Here is an 18,846-nt window from a genome sequence, read left to right as displayed (position 1 = left end):
GATTAAATACTGTATTCAATTTAAGGTTATTAAAAAACAACATTATGTAACATTTTCTTTCAATAGAGCTTGCTGGAAAATTTAAAAAATGTGACATTCCCATCATGCAAAAATAATTTGTAAATCAATAGCTAGGTCATAGGTTTAGGAAAAAGCACATGTTTGGGTTTAAATCAAGCGATAAGCTCCAGTGATGGAAAAATAAAGCCAATGGGGAAGTGCAAAAAACTACAGTTTTGATTTATTTTGGTTTATAATTAAGCCTAAGTGTTATTCATACATTTGCATAACTAGGGATGTAGTTGAGTTGACTGACAGGAGGACACATTGTAGCTGTCTGCAACGCTTATGAACCAACCAAACTTTATGAACTCTACCTCTTTCCCTGTTTCTAGGTGATGGAAAATAACGCTGAGATGGCTTTTACAATGTAATCTGGTGCCCAATGGACAGGTCCTTGTCGCACTGGTCACATGTTGGACCACCAATACTGGTGCTATTTGGTGCATGTCATCCCCCACTGTCTTGTCCAAATAAATACAAAAAGCCTCAAAAATAGATTATAAAAGGGCTCAGGATGCAAAGGAGAGAACAGTACACTAACAGTAAGAAACCAATGTTAGAACGACATTTATTAAGGCATCAAGACTCCTTTTAAATCCAGCTTCAATGTGGCGTAGTAAAGAGTGACGAAAACTCACATTCTCGTACATTAAAAGCCTTCTGATAAGGCCATGAAGTGAGATTCTTTTCTGCCATTCCTCACACTTAGTAGTGTTGAATCATGAGAGATCCTGGATAATGGCCTTTTTTTTTCTCCAATCTACCTTGGCTATCAAATGCTGTGCATATTGACCTCCACTAATCATCTTCACTAAGTGGCAATTTAGACAATTATCCTCCAAATTTCTCTTCTAAAGCAAGCACTCTTTGAAATGAATTCAAATTAACCAGCACAATGCACTCACACTCATCTTAAGTAGATTTTAAAAGGCTTTATTGGCAATATGTAATTTCTCCTAACAACATTAGTTACAGGTCTGAATTTTATTTAGGAATGTGGTACTTAAGAGTATTTTAGTTGATCATAATTGGAATTAGTGGTTTGTTTAATTCAGTGTTTAGAAGCAATGCTGATTAAATGTAGCCTTTAAATCAGATACTTTCAGGTGGACAGTAAATTGACCTAAAACAAATGTTTGCCTTTACAAATGCCTTTACTTAAAACTCTACTAAGCTATGCATGGCTGAATTTCTTAATGTATCTCACATACATCCATCATCATGTGACCAAAGTAGGTGCAAATGAGCCAACTCCTTCCAATGAAGCAAAAAATATTTCCCATAAATTGGTTAAAAAAGTAATAATAACTTGCATAATAACAATATGCAAGTGTAACACAAAATAACTGTAAACAAAACCCACGTGGCATATATTGTATTACAATAAATCTCTTATTATTCTGTCTTCTGTTCATTTAAAGCACTTACGAGGATTTTTTTCGGTTTGTGTTGATTTTGGCGCCCTCCTGTGGACAAAGAATTACTTCTTAATTTTTGCTGATTCTGTTGTGTACAAATCAGAGTAGTTTATTTAACCAAAAATCTTATTCTACTGTCTTTTCACAGTGAAATGTATCACTGATTGAAAAGCGTTGCCTTGGTAAATGAAATAAAAAGATTGTTTTTGCAGCAGGCTTTAAATCCCCTAATGTGACACCTATGCTGGGGCAGAGGTTTCAGGCATTAAAAATTATTGTAAACAAAGAGTTTATCCTCATGCAGATTGTTTCATTAGTTTCTGTAGCTCATGGAGAGGCATCAATACGAAGATAAATGCTGTTTCATAACGAGCTTAAAACTCCTCACAGGAGCTTTAAAGTTGCTTTTCAAGAGCTTTATTTTTACTCCTGTGAGACACGGTATGTCCCAAAAGTCACACTGAAAAACAAACAAATCATAACTAGTTGAAGTCTCAGTGTTTTCAAGACAGCCTTTCTTTTGACAGGGCACATTTCTCATTTTAACATCTTGTTGTGTTTCCTCAGCATCTTTTTGTTTTTTAACAACTTAAAAATATACAAACTATCCCTTTAACTTCTAACCTTTGCTGTGTTCTTGAAGCATGACCTCATGATGAAACACCAGTCTTTACTTTTCTTCCCATTCTGTTTCTGCGCTGTGAAACGCTCGCCAGTAACAACACTATGATTACACTTAACCACAGTCACAAACACTTCGTCTTCAGAGTTGTTTCCTGTTTTTTTCTTTCTCCCCAGAATTCTAAGAAGTCTGTTTTTTTTTTTTTAGTAAACTGAACTGAACTGAACTGTGGGTTGAGGACAGAAACAAAACACACCAACCTAAATTTTTGATCAGACCGTTCCAATTGTGAAAACCTGCTCACACTTCATTGAACTGAGTCATGCATTGCTGCATGTTCGAGTGCATTCGTTCACACGTACACTGACCTGTCATTCTTTAATAATTCAGCTGAAACAGATAATTTGATTTTTTTCTTTGCCACATTAAACATTGATGCTCATAAATATTTAAGACTGAGATGCTGAGGCCGTGGTGTCTGACTTAACCAAGACAGAATATTTCAGCTTTAACAAACACTTGCTTTCACACCGTTGAAATAGTTGCGCACCAAATTACAAAAGAGTCTAGAGAGTAGGACACATTTTAGTAACTTGAATCCATCGTTGTTGACAGTCATCTTGCAGTATGAATCAAACATACCTTTTACAAAAAGGCAGTGCCCGCTCTCCCCGCTCTTATTTTGGCGGTGCTCACACTGCAGCATCCACCTGTAAACTCCGATTAAGCCCCCCACTATTTGGAATCTCTCCAGATATCTGTGATATTTGCACACAGTTTTGTATTTGCACATAGTATTAACTAATAATTCTGTGTTCAGATGTGATAATAAATCCTGTCCAAGTGATTTGGCTGACAGATATGCCTGCATAGTGAATGGTGACCATGGTGGGTGAGAATTGTGTTATTTTGTGGCTGATATGTCATCAACACATGGGCAACACTCTCTTCACTTCCTTCTCACTTGAGCTATAAACTTGGCTGCATAAGCTTCAAGTGTACATATGGGCTGTTAAAAAGTTCAACCGACAGTTTGTGGCAGACACCTCATTTACAACACCTATAACACCTGTGTGTGTTTGTGCGTATTTCAGTGTGTGTGTGTGTGTGTGTGTGTGTGTGTGTGTGTGTGTGTGTGTGTGTGTGTGTGTGTGTGTGTGTGTGTGTGTGTGTGTGTGTGCTTGCATGCAGGTCCAGCCTCTGTAGTCCGAAGAGGAAGTGAAGCGTATAAGAAAGTAGACTCCTCTCCTCTCTTCCTCTGTCTACGATTCCCCTGCAGTAACCTGCCCATACATTATTGAGCGCTGAAGAACATTGTTCCACGGCGTTAATTTTTCAAGAGGCCAGGGGTGGACTGCAGACACACCCCATCCCCGAGCACTGGGTTAGACAGGTCACTGATGCGTGCTGTCTTGTATAGTTGAGTGTGTTTCTGTGTGTTTGTTCATTTACTTCCCTGACTGCACTTATACCTCCATACAAGAAATATCGAAGTTTGAAAGTATTTTATATATTCATGCATCTTCATCCGGTGTTACTCTTCTGACATTAGTTTAAATAAAATCATACAGTATGGAGGTTTGGAATGTGAAAAAATGCTTTAAACTGACCCGTCGACTCCAAGATTTGAGTTTTTTTAGTCAGTTAGCTGACTAGTTGATGTTGGTTTCGGTCTTTAATTTCTAAATATTAGACATTTTTGGGATAGTGGTGTTGTTATAGATAGTGGAGGAGGATGGGGGATTTAGTTACAAGGCTTGAAAGTGTATTTTTTAGTTACATTGTTAACACTTCACTACATCATGGAGAAATACACCGCCATTATAAGCCATTAAAATACATGTATCTACCGCTTGCAGAACGCTAGCCTCCTGCTAACAACAATGCTAACAGAATCAGTGGTAATGTTTCTAAGATATTATGAACTTTATTGTCCCTATGGTAAATTTGCCTTGGATTTCACATTGCTCTGACGCAGTGATGAAATATCAGCGTACATTAATTTGTCAGTAAATTATGCCCTATTACAGCATCATGAAATTCCATACGTAGTAAAAAAAACATATCTCTGGATGTGTCCAAAAAACCTGAAAAAAGTCTGAACTCAGTATTACATCGATGTCTTTGCTGTAGTCGGATGACTGCTGGTTGGTTAAAGCTCATTTCTGGCTTTAGCCGCCTGGCGGGTAGCTGCTAACTAGCAAATAAACGGATTAAATGAAATGAAAACCGCTCCCCGTGAACCTGAGCTTATCTAGACACTTTCTACATGGAAAGCATGTTGTTTCAAATGGTATATCAGACTACTTCTTTGGTTCGCACGAGAGGCTCTTTCCCCGGAACAAACACTTCAGAATATGTCATGTTAATACATTACGCACAGTGCCCCTTTTCTTAAAGGGACATGCTAAGCCAGTAGCTCCAAATTTTGTTCTTAAAGAGAGGCTCAAGCAACTGACAAAGCAAAACTCCGGGACTGATTTTGAGGCTTTTTTGTTTTGCCTTCTGGGACTACCAGACCTTAGAAAACATAGTAGACTAAGACTGTTTTAATTAACTTACATTTGCTCCACTATGAGGTGGCAGCCGTACTTTAAAGCATGCCTGTTTCAGCACACAAGGACCCCAGTGTTGCTTATTTTGAAGGCTATGAAGGATGTTTTTAGCCATATGATCCCGACACATGAGATGCTCCTCGTCTTTGTTGTGTCCCATAATGCAGGAATTGATTTGCTTCCATAAACATAACAGCATAATATCCTCGGTGCGCTGGGCTCCACACGCCAGCACTAAGGAGATTTTTCTTTCTGGATCTTGTGGGAAATTAAACCAGCTTGGTACCGAGCAAGCACACACTCGCACTAAACACACACAAGCTTGAGTGTGGAAGAAGAAGAAGGCAATTAAACAAAAGTAACGGAAACAGAAAAGCATGTATTGGCATACATTCACTCATTTTTGCTTTGGTTTTATACATTTTTATGACACATGATTTTCCCAACTTGTATAGTAAAACTTTTTTTGGTTCTTAGTGTTGCTCTGTTTCACAGCATTAGCTGCTTAGTCTAACTTTGCGAGTGATTATTTGTGGTGGGGAAAGTATTGCTCAGGGGTAAGTTTTAACGGTAAGCATGAGTCGGGAGATCTTAGCCTGTCGTGGCTAAAGGTTAGCTCATCAGATTTACGAGTGCCCTCCCTTCATTGCGCAGGCTGTTTAAAGAGGGAGACACTTTTAATGTTTGAGCTACTGTGATTGATAGTGGTCAGACTGCTGTCTTATTACCACATTGTAGAACAAAAATATGAGTGATACTTGTAAAACCTTACTAGTCACCCTCCTGTCATGCTAATTTACCTTTTGTTGATGACATCTATCACATCTTTTTTTTTTTAAAACAACTAACCAATATCCATAACCAATGGCTTATAACTGTTTCAACTGCTCAACTTGGACGGCTGTAGTTCATGAGGTAGAACGGGTCATCAACCAATCAAAGGCTTGGTGGTTTCCCTCTCCGCCTCCTCCTGTACATATGTCAGTGTACTAAGGCAAGGCACTTAAACCCTAAAGTGCTTGCATTGGTTAAGACGATGCAATAGTGATCCACGGGTCCAAAATGATATTCACAAATCCTGATGGACGAGGAGATCATTACCCAAAATGGAATGGACCCAATCATGACTTAATGATTTAATTACCAGGCCTGTTTTAGCCAGAAATGTTGCAGTGCTGCAGGATTTGATCTCTATGTATTCTTATCAGAACTGCCCATCCCTAATTAAAGTAAAGGGACTTGAGCTTGTGTAGCGCTATAACTCGAATGCTTAATAATGATGAAACACAAGTTATTCAAAAAACCCTGATCCTGAAAGTAAAAAGTAAAGATCAGAGAAAAAAAACATGTATTTGCTTGTTCTTCATATTTGAACCCTTAAGGATTTCTTTCTCCCGACCCACTGGGAGAACTTGAGCCAGGAGTTTGAAACCAGCAGCCCTGAATAACTCGAATGAAAAGTAACACCATTGCAACTTCGACATCTACTGTATGTGCATCCAAGACCGACATCTGACCAGTTCATATTTCATACTGAAAAAGTAAATAAATAAAAATGTGAATAAATAAAATTCACCTATGAATGGCATCGTTTCCTGCCCACTCAGAATCAGTCTCCACAAGGCGGTGCCAAAGGTCTGTAGACCTGCAGCGTTGGAAGATCATGCGAGAGTAGAAATTAGTAGCTGGCAGCGTGGACTCATGGGAAATGCGGTGCTGCAGGCGAAGAGGAGGAGAAGGAGGCGTCACCGAGCCGTGAATGAAGTGAGAAGGGCCGCTGGGGAAGTGCCAAAAGCTGCATGCCTGTGAAAGATGTGTGTGTGTTTGAGCATGTGTAAGGGCGCGTAAGGGACTCTATTGCGTGTGGACGGAATAGTAAACAGCTGATTGGTTCCGTAAAAATATCCCATGTATGAACAGTGACTAGTGGAAATCAGCAGTTGGCCTCGGTTTGAGGGTCTCTTAGGGATGTGTAAGTTATCACACACATACACACACACACACAAACTGTGCTGTAGTTCTGCGCTGACATACATCCACTGACACATTTTGGAGCTCCTCCATTTCCATCCTGCGTACACACACTCACACTCACACACACACACTGAAAGAGAGCCAGACCAGTGTGCTAAATAAAGACAGACAGTGGAACAGATTTTCACACCCAGCGGGGCCATTAGCAGCTCAGTTAGACCACCAGCAAACTTCCATCCTCATCAGCATCACACATCCAGACACCTGCCATCAAACAAAAAAACATACACACATAAACACACACACAAGCTATGTAGACATAAACAAATCACACATAGAATAAAAAGTGCTTCAACATGCATACAAAAAAAACTACATCACACCCAGACACATCAGCGCTGCACATTTGTGAGTAATGTGCAGTCGGCTGAATCAACACAAGGGAGTACATTTTCTCATTTGCAGGTTGTAATAAGTATAAGAATGCACCTGTGTGCATGTCTGTATGTATGTGTGAAGCCCCCCAGGCTGAGGCTGAAATATGAATGCCGTGTCCAGGAGCACGGGCGCCCCCTGAGGAAGTAAGCTAGGAGGGAGTTTGCTGCTCGTGGCGGCTGCACACAGCACCACCACAGCATTCTGGGAACTGGGATGTAGCCCGCTGTCAGACTTATCCCTGCCATGTGGTTTTCTCAAAAAAAAAACTGAAGAAACGTGGCATCTGGAAAGCTGGGGAGCTCGAAGAGATATTGAGAAGAAGATGTTTCTGTGAAAACTAAACTCGGGATTTTTCGCTGAGAGCAGACGCGAAACACATGAAATTGAACCAGCAGGCTTTATTTTCACACATCTGGACACTGCTCGGCCCGTTTTGCCATCGGCCCAATTTGTTTTCGCTCAGCGTGACAGAAAAGCTAGTGAAGAAACCCCAGTCGCAGCTACATTTTCATGAATAAGTGGCATAAATTACTTATTTGGAAGGATTCACCCAAGTGAACAAATACAAACAAAGAGCAGAGTTGCCTCGCTGCAGGAGAACATTAAAGCTGAAAGACATTTTTAGAACAAGAGCATCTTTTGTTAAAAAGGTAGAAATGTCCCCGACCATAGCTCTTGTTATTCTAAAATGGATTCACCAAGTTCTACTTAATTATGAATTCTCACCGCAGGCCAGGCATTTGTACCTGGCACTATTCTCATTAATGAGAGAGCTGATCTAATTGAGTGTGTGCAACGGACTAGGTTGTGAGTGGCCATCTGAACTATGCATGCACGCACGCAAACACACACACACACACACACACACACATTTGCTAACACGTCCCAGCTTTGTGTGGACCCGGGGCCGTGGCCCCTGGGGAGCGTCCTTTGGTATGAGCTTTGCACTATGCTAATGAGGAGCCGCTACCGCACAATTAACTCTTTGTGTTGCAGAGGAAGCACACGGCTGCAGAGTGGAAGCTCCACTCGGGCCGTGGTTTCTGCTCAACATTCATAGAAATTGCATATTGGTAGATTTATATTATGGAATGGATGTGGCATAACATCTGCGATACAGTATTAGGGATATTCTGAGTCGATTAATTTCCTAATCGGTTCAACTGAAATTTAGTCTAAATATGAGAGAGCAGCCAGAAGTTAGCACAGTTCATTCAAAATAGGCAGCGGGTAAACTATTTAATTTGGTTTGCCGAGTGTGGCTAACATGCTAACTGGGCATGTTAACATCTGGGTAGTAGAGCCGGGTGAGCTGGCCCTTTAACCCCTGAGCTACATGTCCAGCTAATCTATGGTTAGCTGAACATTTGATTACGCTAGCACAGTCACATCTCAGCTGTACAGTATACACACAACTGTCGTTTGTCATTTTTTGTAAGGTATGCTACTATATAGTCTCCACCTAGTTGCTTTCTTTATGTGATTTCTATTTGGTTCTGGGAAGCTACGAAAGTCGGGTTTTATCTGAGCTCGCTAAAAAGCTACTGGCAACGGCTGCAAATATACAGCCTGTTAAAAGTGGGGACACTTACTTATTTTCAGCAATATAGCTATGATTGATGTATTAGTGCCTTTCAAAGTTTTTTCGTGACTTTTAAAATGAACCCTGAATTAATTGAACAGAAAATAATTGACACATTATTCATTAACGGAAAAGGAAAATCATTAGTTGCTGCTCTAGGCCATTTTGTCAGCACTTCTCCCCAGAGTTTTTTTTTTTTTCCCCTCTCCTCCTGTGTGTGCTGATTTTACAGTCAGATATCACTGATGAGCTCCTATGGACTTGCTAATGAGAGAGACTACTGTAGATACTCATCAGTGATCAATGTTTCCTTTGGCCTCGCAGCCTCCTGTTGGTAAATGATTATCTGTGTACGCTTGATACCGAGGTATGCTTGCTCACGTTTCGCACACAACCCCCCCACTCTCTCGCTGTAAAGCTATGCGTCTCTTACCTCTGATACCCTGCCTCTCTTTTTCCTCTGCCCCCCCCCCCCCTTATGCTCTTTTATCTCCCCATCGAAGATAAAGGCAAAGCGCACATCGCCGGGGAACAATTAGTCTCGGCCATCTCAAATCTCTTCCGCACATCTCAATCTCTCTCATTTTTGCAGCCTATTTTCCTCCGCGCCCGACGTAGCATTAACCCACACTGCTTTGGGAGATGCCCAAGCACTTAAACTCTAAAGGCACCGCAGAGTCTGTTTTACATTTTATCTCTACTTTGCATCTGTTAAGCCTCCGTCTGCCATGCTTCTCCCTCATATATCATTTTCACAACTTTTTCCCTTACATCACATAACTTCAGCGTTCCCCCCCCCCACTCCGCTTCATTGTGCATTCTTTCTTTGCACAGATCGAGACTTCACTTCACAGTGTGACTTTCTGATTAGCCGTGTCTGTGTTTTGGCTCGGCTTTTTATGCTTCTGCTGTGTTGGAGGCTTTCTTTTTTGTTTGACTGGCTTAAAGGGATCAGATTTTAACAGAACACAACACAGCCAGGGTGGCCGGGGGCATCATTTCCAACTTGGAAATGCTAGGTAGTGATGCGAGCTGAATCTGACAGATCAATACTGTGTGGTGCTTTATTGAGTCTCCTCTGTCTTCTGTTTGTTATAAATATTTATTCGCGGCCTACGGGCTCGTGCCGCTTTCAGGTTCTCCAAAGTCAGAAGTCAGACCAAAGTACTGCTTGTGAATTTGCATCAAGAAAAAGTGCCGGAATGTATGAATAGTCAGTGTTGACATATTGAGTTTTGCCAAGCACTTTTAAACCACACAACTACTGCTCAAATTTGTGTTAGTCCTCTTGATGTTCTCCGTTTTGTACATTTGTGTGCACTCCTACATAACTGGGATTCTGTTTTAAAAACGGAACCCATATATCAACATATCAGAATGACATTTCTTTATAAAAGTTCCTTGACATGACTTCAAATAACTTTTCATTCTGAACTGCATCATGGAAGAAGGTAATTAACCATCTGCACCTTTCATTACTTTCATCTTTATGAGCCCTGCCAACCTTAAAGTCATTATATAACAGCCCAGCTATAAATCATATAGTGCTGTTGAACTGTGGTGTATAACACTGTGAGGTATCTCTCATATTCTGTCCACCTTGTTTTCAACAATGGGGTTAGACATGGGCTGTAACACTACTAGAGTGTACCAAAATCAGTCCCCTTTAGGTGATATCAAAAGATAAAGTTGTTAATTTGATACCCATCATGTAAATGGGACACATTCAGTTGGCTAAGGTGCAGAAATTAGCAGTTTGGCCAACACTGTTGCCGTAGTGGAGTACTGGAGAACAGTGGAGATGATTGACTGCAGTAATTGAAATACAGTAAATAGTGTTCTTGCCTAGCTCTAGGTACAAAGAAATTCAAATGCAGGTTATGTGTGAGTGGAACAGTTTTAATACGACTTGATACTGGTTTAATGCGGCCGATATATCAAAGATTTTGAACATCAATACCCATTGTGAACAGGACATCAGGCAACATGTGGCATGTTGAATAGCACAAAGGATTTTATCTGTGTACACTGCTCTAGTAGACTAAACAATACCTTACAATGATCTTCTCATTAGCAGGGATGTATACTTACACACGCTTCAGAAGTCAATCTGAAACTGCGATTGAAAGCTTGTAAATCATCTCCGTTCTCTCACTCCATTTTACTCTCATCTCCCATTTTCCTCCTCATTCCTCCTCTTATCAGTCTTCCTCCAGTGGATTTGTTCCAGCCGAAATTGAAAAACAAAATATCAGCGCTATAGATCATTTTGACAGTTTAATTTCAATGCCTGATTATCAGTCAATTTGATAATTATATTATCCAACCATCCAATTAATGTGTTCTATATTTACAATGATCATCGAGTAAGCTCTCCGTCTTTGCATCATTTATCAAGGGTGAGATATTGGCACCACAAGGGACCTTGACAGCTCGTGTGTGAAGATTCTTGATTGAGGTATAAAAGATCGGTGTGTGTGCGGTACTGTATGTGCGGTACTGTATGTGCGTCAGCCTGTGGAGACATCCTCGCTGGTCCTCCTTAAACCCTTTCCTTCACACTCGATGGAGCGTGCACGGGAAACACAGAGAGAACGAAAGATGAAGCGAAACAGAGTGGAGGCGAACCAATGGTGAAGGATTTCATGCCTTCCTCCTCCTGGGCTTCACTCCTCTGCTGTCTGCTCTATCTCGCTCGGAGGAAAAGTGGTTTGCTGTGCCAATGTGTCACTGACACACAAATACACAGAGCAAGGGGATAAGAGAGCGATCCTTTATGACATTGATGCCTCTGCTTCCTCTTCCCCGACGCTCCCAGAGCAAGTGAAGTTCACCCAACACAAGCAACAGTGCCTCGCAGCAGATTAAACGGCTCTGTGCAGGACACGTTCAGAGAGGGTTTTTCCATCTGGAGTGTGGCAGCTTGGCGTTTACAAGCCGGTGATAATCAAATACAGCACAGTTAGCTTTGTCTTAGGTGAGATCCGAGCATCTGACCACCTACAATCTGTTAGACTCACAAAGATGTAAGCATCAGCTGCCGTTGCGTGCCTGTTCAAATGTTTTTCAGCAATTTGACAACTCCATGTTTCCCCTCTCGTGTAAGCCTACCTAATCATGATGAAAGATAAAGTCACATTAAATACATTTGCTCCTCTCTCTTTTATCCCGACAGCTAACTCTTTGTTCTTGTCATACTCGAGTCTGTCTTTTCATGTGCGAATTTGTGCCTCCGGGTTCATGGATTTGTGGGGGATTTAAGAGTGGGTGTTCTTTATTTCGATGCTTTTGAGGTATTTCTTTTTGTCCGCTCTCTGAAGCAGCAAGGTGTCTCAGTGAGAGAGAAATAAAACAAACGCTGTTCTTTTGTTCTTTACAGATGATGTGCCTCCCTACTTCAAAACAGAGCCGGTGCGTAGCCAGCTCCACCTGGAACGCAACAGGCTGGTGCTGACCTGTATGGCTGAGGGAAGCTGGCCACTGGAGTTTAAATGGATCCACAACACCACAGAACTGACCCGCTTCTCACTGGAGTACAGGTTAGCAGAACGGTGTAACCTTGATACACAAAGAGTTGAGAGTCAAAAAAGGACGGAGATTGGACTGATTGAAATGTGGTGGCCTAATAATGACTCATAAATCTTAATTGAGGCAAAAAGCAGCTTCATTAACACCACTGCACTGTTATTAAGAGCAAAACATGCCTAGCAGGTTTTGTCAAAATTCTGCTACTAGCAATATCTTCGCTTTTGACTAAACTAGCTAACATATTAGCAAATATTTCATAGCATTTAGAAGTTACTGTGTTCTAGTATTATGACCAGAAAGTTCAGAAGAAAATTATTACTCTAACAAGTAAGTTAACTCTAACTTAAGTAACTCTAACACCTTTAAGAAAAAGCTAAAGACCCAGCTCTTTCATGAATACCTACTAACTTAATGATGATGGTTTCAATATTATTGATGATGATGATGGTTGTGACGATTGTTTTTGTTTGATAACGATGACTTATAAGATGGTTTCTATACTGATTAGAGCTCTCAAGAACTGCCGTCAACGTTGTGCTTTGCCTCTGGTCACTTCCTGTCAGCACCTGTCGTTTGCTCTTACTGACATTGTTCCCTTTTTTCTAGATCCTTGCTTGTGTTGTACTTACTCTCTGATATATGTCGCTTTGGATAAAAGCATCTGCTGAGTGAATTGTAGAATTGTAGAAGTAAGTCTTTAATGTGCATGTAGCAAGGTGTAAAATAATTGTTATTTGACTTGGAGTCCAAAAACTTGGAGTTAGCCTCAGCTAGCTTCGAATTCTTCAGTTTTCCCTACAGTAGCCTAGCTGTTTCCCATAGTTGATAAGATAATTCGTACTTTGTCACATTATAAACCCTTTACCACAGACGTTAGACATTAGCTAAATCATAATTTTTGGGAATAAAAGTCAGCTTGAATAGTTTCACTGTAAGCTAAACATTAGCCTAGCTTACTGAGCAAAGTAGAAGTACGCTAACTGCTTTCTCAGTGTCTGTTTTTTTTCTTCAAAATTGTGGTTAGCTATCATTAAATAACTTAGAAATGTAAAATAAAGGTAGCATTTACTGTTAAGGATCAAATAATAAAAGCATGTCTTTGTATTTCTCACCTTATTTCATCGCTAAGTGTCACTATAGAGCAGTATCTTATCGTTTTTAATATTGCAGATGATAATTATCTTCAAGTAGCAAACTAAACAAAGAAGAGGCTTTTTGCTGTTTTGCTTTTCCTTATTTTTCTGCCTTTTTTCTTTTCCCTTGTGGCTCTGTGACCATCACTCTCTCTACAGTCTTCACACATGTGAACAGTGTGAGCGAGGGTTAGGGCGGGGAGATAAACCATCTTTAATGATAACTGGAAGATCTACAATGGGGCAACATAGCTCTTATCTCAGAGAGTGGTGTGACTGCAACGAGTGTTTCTATGCGAGTGTGCGCATGTGTGTAGACTGTAGTGTTAATGAGGCGCCAAAGGATTGGGAAATACAAGCTTGTTGACACACACTCTGCTGATCTTAGCTGAACTGTTGTGCTCATGTGTGAGAGTCGACCGAGGGTGAACGTACAAGCAGCGTCCGCCTTGTTGGTAAGAACTGGGCTTTTTTCTCCTGACAATCACTGGAGAGAGATAAGACCTGAGTGAGAACGGGAGGGAGGGCTGGGAAGGGCACAAGTGACACACAGATGCTTTAACAATTGATCAGAATGGACTGTAGCGAAGAATAACACTGTCTGTAGGAGCCTCAGGGCCTCTTTAACTGTGTTATTGGGCAAGTGATTGAGCGATAGAACGGGTGATTAAACAACTAGTCAGGCGCAAAGCTTCTCAGGCTTGAGTCAGCGTGTCTAAAGGAGCCTTAAAGAACCAGATGAAATGGATATATATTTGAATATTTATTTGAAGATATGGGGGTGGTTTGATTTGTTTAGCACCTTGATGAGGGTGGGTTTATCTACTATTAGAGTGTCAGGAAATACATGCTGACAACATGGCCTGACACAAACAGGCATGCAGAACAGTGTGGGAATAACACAACATATTTTTACAGGCAGTATTGGCCATGTACCAAAATGACTTTGTTAAGTTGGGGAAACAGATTAGTCTTTTATTTGTTTGACTAATACCGGTACATCAATCTCAGTTGGTAGAGTCGTCGTCTCTCAATTGGAAGGTGAAGGGTTCGATCCGCAGCTCTTGCAGCAACATGTCCGATGTGTACTTAACCCCAAATTGCTCCCGCTGCTTCGTCTGTGGCGTATGAATGGGATTATTTACTTCTGATCTCAATATATAGCAGCCTCTGCCATCAGTGTGTGAATGTGTAGGCGTGACATGCGGTGTAAAATCACTTTGAGTAGTCAGAAAACTAGAAAAGCGCTATACAAGCTCAAGTCCATTTACCATTTACCATTTAACACTGAAATATTGTGTGTGATTTTACATTGCGTTACAGCCCTGTAAACCAAACAGCTTTTATGCCATTATTTGACAGTCCATTTACCGTTTACTTCCACCCCAAGTGGACTTCATACTATGTCAACCACAATGGCACATACCAACAATAAGCTAGATATCAGCATTCAGATATGATGGTAGATAGCTTCCTAAAGCTTTACAAAGTGCAGTGTTCCGCACACTGTACCGTACGTATCATAATGTATGGTATTCTATCTGTATTTCTGCAGCGTTTTGTACCTTTGTGTTTTGTGGGTTGTGTTCAAGGGGGCATGCAGTCCTCCTCTTTTTCCTCTGCCAGGAGAGTATTTGAGCAGAGCAGACCCCCCATATTAACAAGGTTATGCTAGAGGTCCCCAGTGCTGAGTGCTGCTTTAAATATTGACACCATGCGACTTGACCTTGTGTCCTTTGGCAACTGATCGATACTGCAAGGTGTGTGTTCGTGTGTGTGTGTCTGTAGGCATTACTCTTCAACATGTAGGTGTGTATGTGAGAGAGAGCGACAGACAGAGAGAGAGAGGGAGAGAGAGAGAGTGAATGCTGGGAGAAAGAGCAGCAGAGTTTAGTGATCTGCTGTGGGGAGTGTCACACTTGGGAGAGAATGGGTTTAGCATTGACTGCTGTCACATAACACAAACATCAATTGCGTACACTGTGCTACTCGAGTGCCAACCAGCCGTACACGCATCTTTTTAATTTTTTTTTTGCAATCACAGTTGGCCGGCATTCAGCTGCCTTTGTTTGCAAATAATCATTTAAAAGATTTATCTCCAAATTAAAATTCAACTTAATTAAGATTGAAGATTATATCCAATACAATTAAGGAGTTTTGAACCCATAAGCCAGCAAATTATCCTGCACACAATGCTCGAGTAGATCTATAAATACACAGCGAAGCACCACAGCTTCCTATCACACGACCAAAAAAAAACCTCAGGGGCGTTTACCTTGCACGCCCCCCCCCCCCCCCCCCCCCAATCTTTATGCCGCCAATTAACCCAAGAACTTAATTAAGACAGTTATTTATTAATCAAACCTCAGGAGGCGTTTTTTGTTTGTCATGTGTGTCTTGTCTTGAATGTGTTGGTGGAGTGGAGTCTGTGTGTCCTGTGGGGAATCGTAACCTTTTTCCTCCGATTTTTCATATTGTAATGAGACAGACAGCAAAGGGAAAGGACTTAGCGTGGGGGGGGGGAGTGGAAACACAACAAAGTAGAAATAATCTAATCAACAGGCAAGGAAATGAAAAAACACGATGAAGAAGACATGGCAGACTCAGCAGCACAATCGCATGCTCTGTTGGATGTGAGAGTTCTTTGATTTTTTTGGAAAAAAAGTATTTTTGCACACAATACAATCGCAACAAAAGCCTTGCTTTCACCGTTTCTAGTGTTAACAAATCAGAAAAAGACGTAAAAAAGAAATGAAAATAAGATTACGATTTGAAAGTTTCAAGTTGCATATTGTGTCTAAAAGAAGGTTTTAAGAGGGAAAAAAACATGTTAAGATGATGATAAATGTGAAGTTAAAGCCATTCCTTTTACATCCGAACTCCATTTTCGAAACTAATTCTTCCATCCGTCCTTTTTTTTCTGCATCCTGTCTTCCTCCATTTAATCCACTCACACCTTAACTGTAACGGAGCAGCCAAAGTTTTTTTTTCCCTTCAGATATAATTTCATGGTGTCTCTGAACAAATTAACACAAGTTCAATACAATATTATTCCATGTCTGGGGGAATAGACGACAAGCTTGGCTTGTTAACTAGATGGAGATGAAGGAAAAGCAGGGGGCAAGAGAAGCAGCAGTCGAGTCTGTGTTGCTGTGTGTGTGTGTGTGTCTGTGTTTTGTGCGTGTGTTTTGCGTGTGCGTGCATCCGCGTGTGCTTATGTCTGTGTGTGTGTGTGTGTGTGTGTGTGTCATCCAACAAATTTTTGGATGATTTGATACACATGATTGAGTTTTAAACTTTAATTAATGAATAAAAGTGAGTTACAATCTTGAAGTTCCCATGATACAGCTGGCAGTGTGTGTGTGTGTGTGTGTGCATGCCTGAGTGTGTGTATGTGGAGCCTTCTCTGTTCGTTTACACATCGTCCTATTCAAACGTCTTAACTCTATTGGCGTTTTCGGACCGCAGGAACTTTTTCATAGTTCTAGGAACTGTTGGAACCCTCCCTCTTTTTGTATTGATTCTGCACCGCAGGAATAATGAGTTATTTTAGTTCCTAGAACCACGATTAGAGGACACTTTTTAGCTCCTGCTACTCTCCCAGCACCATGGGGGTGCGAATGCAGACAGAAAAAAAGTCCTCATGTTGTGTAGTTCTCAGGAAATCCCTTGCTGAAAAATACTAGCAACCTTTGCAAAAAAAAGCCAGAATAGTTGGTTTAATAAGTCCAGCCCCTGACATTGGCATATAGCCAATCACAGTTTAGGATTTTTAGAGTGGCCAATCAAATTTCTTGGGGGTCCCATGCCATCCCTTTGGACACGCCCCTGCTTGTTAGCCAGTAATAAGATAAATGTCCTTTGTGTTTGTGTGACATTCAGAAAAAGGTTTCAGGTGCAGTTTTGAAAAATGAAATGGGATGAGGAATTAACAAAGCATAAAATAAAGATATATATTGTGATTGAAATTTGCCTTGTTTGCTCACATTCATTTTATTTTTCCATCTGCATCCTCACAGTTTGTTATTTTCTGCAGTCAAGCACCATTTGCTGCTCCCCACAACTCATTGCTTTGCTCTTACTTCTGCTGCTGCGGTTGTTCGTCAGTTCCACACTTCATTGTTTTGATGATGAGTGAAGTTATATTCAAGGAAATGCCTTTCGTCGAGTCAGTTTGTGAAACTCTTTCACTACTTTATCGCCCCGCATTTTCTCCGTGTCTGCTTTCATTTCTGCTCCTGAACCTCAGGACACGAGGCCGCGCAGAGCCGCATGATCAGTGCTAACGTCAGAAGCTACCGACAGCCCGACACCTTCATTTCTGCACCCTGTCCTGTAGCTCATTGTTTATTTAGGTGTGGTGTTGAAGTCAGGTTACGTATTGAAGCAATCTCAAAAGTCAGCATGGGGAAGACAAAGAAACATACCACCTTCTGCAAGAAGAAGGGTGTTTGATTCCCGTGTAATTCCAATCGTATGGTGCTTACATTTGTAACATCATAAAGGTTGTATTTAGTAACTTATGTTATGGCTACGAAATCCTAACATCTTGAAATGTAGTAATGTTTATATTTCAAGGAAAACAACACCTTGATCGGATGTGCGTAAATTGAACCACATTAGCCAACACTCATGAACACATAATACAGTTTGTTTGATTATTGGATTTTTAGCAGGACGTTGCGCATTATCTGTCGCTTGTTTCCGTCATAGACTGAATAAAACATGGACGTAGTCTCAGTGATGTCACCCATTGGTTTCTGAAGTGGAGTTTTGAAGCCAAACGATGGAGGTCACCATATTTGAAATGCTGTCTCAAACAGACTTTCGGTCAACCTACCAGCAGACAAAGATGTGGATCTGAGACTGGCCTTGAGCCTCTTTGCAAACAGTTGCACTTGGCTTTATTTTGTTACAACACTGGAGGTTGCGGCTTGGTTCCAGTGCAGAAGCCTAAATATGCCAATCTGATGCTGGAGTTACCTGGGCAGTCATATTTGGAAGCTAAGGGCCAATGACCAAGCCAATGTGTGCGATCAGTTGAGATTAGGAAAGTGTTGTACATTGTAGACAAAAAAAATTAAAGTGTCCTCAAGAGAACTCCCTGTAACTTAAGCCACCATCTTCTTTCCAGAAGAAAAATGCTTAAGCACTTTTTTGACGAGAGACTCTCAAATACACAAGCAACAGAAATTGATCACCTATCATTCAGCCGAGTGCCTCCACTGATTGGTACAATACACTTCAGTCCATTTGATTTAATCTCAGTTTATCCTTCTTCATTTATCCCCATGCTACTTCTAATGAGATCGTCAATGTTCCTGCTAAGGAGAAGGAGTCGCGGTATCATCTTGTTAACTTGCCAGCACTCTGGCCTGCACTTGAACGCATCACGTCAGCAGCTGGCTGGCAGGATTTGGACGGAAGCAGCCGGCCAGGCTGGAGGCAGCATCTCTCTCTTGATTGACCTTAATGGATTCCCTCCTGTAACTAAAGAAAAATGTCCATTTTCTATCTCCCTGGCATTCTCCTC

General features: G+C 41.0%; 1 protein-coding gene across 6 annotated transcripts in view; it reads left to right on the top strand.

The window, feature by feature from the left end:
- Window positions 1–18,846, top strand: part of sdk2b (sidekick cell adhesion molecule 2b) — a 318,687-nt gene that overhangs the window by 205,393 nt on the left and 94,448 nt on the right. For all 6 annotated transcript variants that reach the window (XM_065949804.1, XM_065949805.1, XM_029276802.2 and 3 more), the window contains exon 2: window positions 12,032–12,191. In XM_065949804.1, the coding sequence (XP_065805876.1) occupies window positions 12,032–12,191 (160 nt within the window). The remainder of the gene's footprint in view (window positions 1–12,031; window positions 12,192–18,846) is intronic.

This window comes from Labrus bergylta, chromosome 21 (assembly GCF_963930695.1).
Source record: "Labrus bergylta chromosome 21, fLabBer1.1, whole genome shotgun sequence".
Classification (NCBI taxonomy): Eukaryota; Metazoa; Chordata; class Actinopteri; order Labriformes; family Labridae; genus Labrus; species Labrus bergylta.
This window is presented reverse-complemented; position numbering and strand designations above follow the sequence as displayed.